Source organism: Salmo salar, chromosome ssa06 (assembly GCF_905237065.1).
Source record: "Salmo salar chromosome ssa06, Ssal_v3.1, whole genome shotgun sequence".
Taxonomy (NCBI): Eukaryota; Metazoa; Chordata; class Actinopteri; order Salmoniformes; family Salmonidae; genus Salmo; species Salmo salar.
The window spans coordinates 92,717,143-92,723,008 of record NC_059447.1 but is presented as its reverse complement, the minus strand read 5'-3'; the positions used below and the strand labels follow the sequence as shown (position 1 = coordinate 92,723,008).

General features: G+C 44.9%; 1 protein-coding gene across 3 annotated transcripts in view; it reads right to left on the bottom strand.

Moving 5' to 3' along the window:
• Positions 1-1,317: 1,317 nt before the first annotated feature.
• The window catches only part of slc2a12 (solute carrier family 2 member 12), a 25,628-nt gene continuing 21,079 nt past the window's right edge, over positions 1,318-5,866 (bottom strand). The window contains exons 5-6 of one of the 3 annotated variants that reach the window (XM_014206257.2): positions 2,407-2,539; positions 1,318-1,636 (exon numbers count right to left, since the gene is read on the bottom strand). In XM_014206257.2, coding sequence (XP_014061732.2) covers positions 1,429-1,636; positions 2,407-2,539 — 341 coding nt within the window. In that variant the 3' untranslated portion in view covers positions 1,318-1,428. The remainder of the gene's footprint in view (positions 1,637-2,406; positions 2,540-5,866) is intronic. The other 2 variants (XM_014206258.2, XM_045721201.1) reach the window with 2 other exon arrangements.

Sequence of the window (5,866 nt, the reverse complement as noted above, 5' to 3'; positions counted from 1 at the left end):
TACATAGGTATTCCTCTTGTCCAGATGGGTTAGGGCAGTGTGCAGTGTGATGACGATTGCATCGCCTATGGATCTATTGGGGCGCTAAGCAAATTGAAGTGGGTCTAGGGTGTCAGGTAGGGTAGAGGTGATATGGTCCTTGACTAGTCTCCCAAAGCACTTCATGATGACGGAAGTGAGTGCTACAGGGCGGTAGTCATTTAGTTCAGTTATCTTTGCCTTCTTGGGTACAGGAACAATGGTGACCATCTTGAAGCATGTGGGGACAGCAGAATGGGATAGGGAGCGATTGAATATGTCCGTAAACACATCAGCCAGATCGAGGCAAAGATGAACAGGGGCAAGGCACAGAGAGATCTTTGATGAAAACCTGCTCCAGAGCTCTCAGGACCTCAGAGTGGAGTGAAGGTTCACCTTCCAACAGACAACAATTCTAAGCACACAGCCAAGACAACGCAGGAGTGGCTTCGGAAACAAGTCTCTGAATGTCCTTGAGTGGCCCAGCCGGAGGCTGGACTGAAACCTGATCGAACATCACTGGAGAGACCTGAAAATAGCTATGCAGCAATGCTCCCCATCCAACCTGACAGAGCTTGAGAGGATCTGCAGAGAAGAATGGGAGAAACTCCCCAAATACAGGTGTTCCAAGCTTGTAACGTCACACCCAAGGAGACTCGATGCTGTAATCACTGCCAAAGGTGCTTCAACAAAGTACTGAGTAAAGGGTCTGAATACTTACAGTACCAAGAGTGTGAAAAGCTGTCATCAAGGCAAAAGGGTGGCTACTTTGAAGAATCTCAACTATAAAATATTTGTTTTGATTTGTTTACCACTGTTTTGGTTACTACATGATTCCATATGTGTTATTTCATAGTTTTGATGTCTTCACTGTTATTCTACAATGTAGAAAGTAAAGAAAAACCCTTGAATGAGTAGGTGTGTCCATACTTTTGACTGGTACTGTATGTAAATGTAATATCATTTTTTTTTTTTTTTCCCGCTTTTTCATTATGGGGTATTGTGAATAGATTGATGAGGGGGGGAAACGATTGAATCAATTTCAGAAAACAGCTGTAACCTAACAAAATGTGGAAAAGTACCTTAAACCCCATTTACACAGAGATAAAAGGAGTGAGTCAAATACATGGTATATAACTTGATACATTTTGACCCAGCTCGAGAACATGTGTCCCAATATCAAACTGGTATGAATGGAGGTGTTCCCCCCCCCAGGGTAAATTCATTAACACGTCTATTGTTTAACACCTCCCTAATTTGAAACAGTCCCTGTTTGAATAAATTCGGGGTCATACAAAAAAGGTAAAATCCTGTGTATTCTGTTTGAAAACAGTAGAAAGTGCTACAAACAGGTTAGCAATCCAGAGTAGATGGTCCAACTGTCAGATGGTTGTTCTCCTTCTATCATCCCTATTCTATCTCTCTCCTCCTCGTTTCTTGACCTCCCTCTTCTCCATTTCTCGCATTTCCTCTCTCCTCCCAGATCTTCGTCCCTCTGCTGTGGACTGCTAGGTGAGAGGGTGAAGGGGTCAGAGTTGAGAGTTCAGGGGTCCTGTGAATGGTGAACAGAGTCTCCTGGGGTTGCACTCGACGCCAGAACCTCACCTTCAGTTGCTTTCTAGGTGAAGATAGAGAGATGGAGACAGAAAGCAAGAGAGAGAGGTAGAGAGAGAAGAGATGTTTTGAGAGACAGAGAACAAGAGAGAGGTAGAGAGAGAGAGACAAAATGTAACAAAGGTAGAGAGAGGTAGAGAGAGAGGTAGAGAGAGAGGAGGAGCAGAGGGAGAGAGAGAGGTAGAGAGAGAGATAGAGAAACAGAGTAGAAGAAAGGTAGAGAGAGAGGTAGAGAGAGAGAGACAGAGTGTAAGAAAGGTAGAGAGAGAGACAGAGTGTAAGAAAGGTAGAGAGAAAGGTAGAGAGAGAGGTAGAGAGGAGGAGCAGAGGGAGAGAGAGAGAGTGTAAGAGAGGTAGAGAGAGAGGTAGAGAGAGAGGTAGAGAGAGAGAGGAGGAGCAGAGCAAGCGAGAGAGGTAGAGAGAGAGAGAGAGACAGAGTGTAAGAAAGGTAGAGAGAGAGGAGGAGCAGAGCAAGCGAGAGAGGTAGAGAGAGAGAGAGACAGAGTGTAAGAAAGGTAGAGAGAGAGGAGGAGCAGAGGGAGAGAGAGAGAGAGAGAGAGAGAGAGATATGAATTTAGAGCTAGCAGAGGTTTGTCTGGACCAATATTGACCAAGTCAAACCACTTCTTACACTAGAACTCTTGAACTGACATTTGGTAGGTAGGGGTGGTACGTCTAGGAACTAGGTAGATGGGGGTAATGTTCTGGGTGGTGACTAAAGGTCCTTGACTGTGTCCCTAATCTCTATGGGCCCTGGTGTGTGTCGGGGTTTACTTCTTGGCCAGTTCTTTAGAGATCTGCTCCAGTGTGCGTCCCTGAGTCTCTGGGATGAAGAGGATGACGAAGACCAGCAGGATGAAGCTTATGGTGGCGTACAGGAACATCACGTTGGGAACACCAATCCTCTCTGCAAGGGGGACCATAATAAATGTTACACCCCTCGTCATCCTCTCTACAGGAAGGAAGTAACAAACATTACATGCCTCCACATCTACTCTGCAAGGGGGACCATAATAAATGTTAAACACCTCATCTACTCTGCAAGGGGGGACCATAATAAATGTTACATCCCTCGTCATCCTCTCTACAGGAAGGAAGTAACAAACATTACACGCCTCCACATCTACTCTGCAAGGGGGACCATAATAAATGTTACATCCCTCGTCATCCTCTCTACAGGAAGGAAGTAACAAACATTACATGCCTCCACATCTACTCTGCAAGGGGGACCATAATAAATGTTAAACACCTCATCTACTCTGCAAGGGGGGACCATAATAAATGTTACACCCCTCGTCATCCTCTCTACAGGAAGGAAGTAACAAACATTACATGCCTCCACATCTACTCTGCAAGGGGGACCATAATAAATGTTAAACACCTCATCTACTCTGCAAGGGGGGACCATAATAAATGTTACACCCCTCGTCATCCTCTCTACAGGAAGGAAGTAACAAACATTACATGCCTCCACATCTACTCTGCAAGGGGGACCATAATAAATGTTACATCCCTCGTCATCCTCTCTACAGGAAGGAAGTAACAAACATTACACGCCTCCACATCTACTCTGCAAGGGGGACCATAATAAATGTTACACATATACAGTGCCTTCAAAAAGTATTCAGACCCATTGAATTTTTCCACATTTTGTTACATTACAGCCTTATTCTAAAATGGATGAAATTGTTTTTTTCCACCTCGTCAATCTACACACAATACCTCATAATGACATAGTAAAAACAGGTTTTTAGATTTTTTTGCAAATGTATAAAAAAGAACAAACAGGAATATCACATTTACATAAATATTCAGACCCTTTACTCAGTACTTTGTTGAAGCACCTTTGGCAGCGATTACAGCCTTGAGTCTTCTTGGGTGTGACGCTACAAGCTTGGCACACCTGTATTTGGGGAGTTTCTCCCATTCTTCTCTGCAGATCCTCTCAAGCTCTGTCAGGTTGGATGGGGAGCGGTGCTGCACAGCTATTTTCAGGTCTCTCCAGTGATGTTCGATTGGGTTCAAGTCCGGGCTCTGGCTGGGCCACTCAAGGACATTCAGAGACTTGTCCCAAAATCACTCCTGCGTTGTCTTGGTTGTGTGTTTAGGGTCGTTGTCCTGTTGGAAGGTGAACCTTCACCCCAGTCTGAGGTCCTGAGCACTCTGGAGCAGGTTTTCATCAAGGATCTCTCTGTACTTCGCTCCATTCATCTTTGCCTCGATCCTGACTAGTCTCCCAGTCTGCTCTGTCAGAGTGACCATCGGGTTCTTGGTCACCTCCCTGACCAAGGCCCTTCTCCTCCGATTGCTCAGTTTTGCCGGGCAGCCAGCTCTAGGAAGAGTCTTGGTGGTTCCAAACTTCGACCATTTAAGAATGATGGAGGCCACTGTGTTCTTGGGGTCTTTCAATGCCGCAGAAATGTTTTGGTACCCTTCCCCAGATCTGTGCCTCGACACAATCTACGGACAATTCCTTCGACCTCATAGCTTGGTTTTTGCTCTGACATGCACTGTCAACTGTGGGACCTTATATAGACAGGTGTGTGCCTTTCCAAATCATGTCCAATTATTGAATTTACCACAGGTGGACTCCAATCAAGTTGTAGAAACATCTCAAGGATGATCAATAGAAACAGGATGCACCTGAGCTCAATTTACCGTCTCAAAGCAAAGGGTCTGAAAACTTATGTAAATAAGTATTTCTGTTTTTTTTTTTTTTAATACATTTGCAAAACATTTGGAAAAACTGTTTTTCGCTTTGTCATTATGGGGTAGTGTTTGTAGATTGATAAGGAAAATGTTTTAATGAATCAATTTTAGAATAAGGCTGTAACGTAACAAAATGTGGAAAAAGTCAAGGGGTCTGAATAATTTCCGAATGCACTGTATACTATTCTATCCACGTATTCTACAGATGTACTATATATACTATCCACATACTGTCATAATGTTTATACATCCCACACACACACACTGGGCTGTCCAATCCTCTTCCTGGAGATCTACTGTCCTGTGGGTTTTCAGTCCAATCCTCTTCCTGGAGATCTACTGTCCTGTAGGTTTTCAGTCCAATCCTCTTCCTGGAGATCTACCATCCTGTGGGTTTTCAGTCCAATCCTCTTCCTGGAGATGTACCGCCCTGTAGGTTTTCAGTCCAATCCTCTTCCTGGAGATCTACAGTCCTGTGGGTTTTCAGTCCAATCCTCTTCCTGGAGATCTACAGTCCTGTGGGTTTTCAGTCCAATCCTCTTCCTGGAGATCTACTGTCCTGTAGGTTTTCAGTCCAACCCTCTTCCTGGAGATCTGCTGTCCTGTGGGTTTTCAGTCCAACCCTCTTCCTGGAGATCTGCTGTCCTGTGGGTTTTCAGTCCAACCCTCTTCCTGGAGATCTACCATCCTGTGGGTTTTCAGTCCAATCCTCTTCCTGGAGATCTACTGTCCTGTGGGTTTTCAGTCCAACCCTCTTCCTGGAGATCTGCTGTCCTGTGGGTTTTCAGTCCAACCCTCTTCCTGGAGATCTACCGTCCTGTAGGTTTTCAGTCCAACCCTCTTCCTGGAGATCTACTGTCCTGTGGGTTTTCAGTCCAATCCTCTTCCTGGAGATCTACTGTCCTGTAGGTTTTCAAGTACATTAGAGTGTCTAGTTTGAGAAACAGCCACCTCACAAGTCCTCAACTGGCAGCTTCATTAAATAGTACCCACAAAACACCAGTCTCAACGTCAACAGTGAAGAGGCGACTCCGGGATGCTGGCCTTCTTGGCCAGAGTTCCTCTGTCCAGTGTCTGTGTTCTTTTGCCCATCTTAATCTTGTCTTTTTTATTGGCCAGTCTGAGATATGGCTTTTTCATTACAACTGCCTAGAAGGCCAGCATCCCAGAGTCGCCTCTTCACTGTTGACGTTGAGACTGGTGTTTTGCGGGTACTATTTAACGAAGCTGCCAGTTGAGGACTTGTGAGGCGTCTGTTTCTCAAACTAGACACTCTAATGTACTTGTCCTTTTGCTCAGTTGTGCACCGGGGCCTCCCACTCCTCTTTCTATTCTGGTTAGAGCCAGTTTGTGCTGTTCTGTGAACCAGAACCATGCTATTAACCAGAACCATGCTATTAACCAAGCCCACGTGCTAGTGAGTAGCCAGCTAATCTTCATGTTTCAAGTTTAGCTAACTTGGATCTATTTGCTAACTAACAAGATAGAACAGTTGAATTGTTGTGAACACACCCTTCTGTCCATC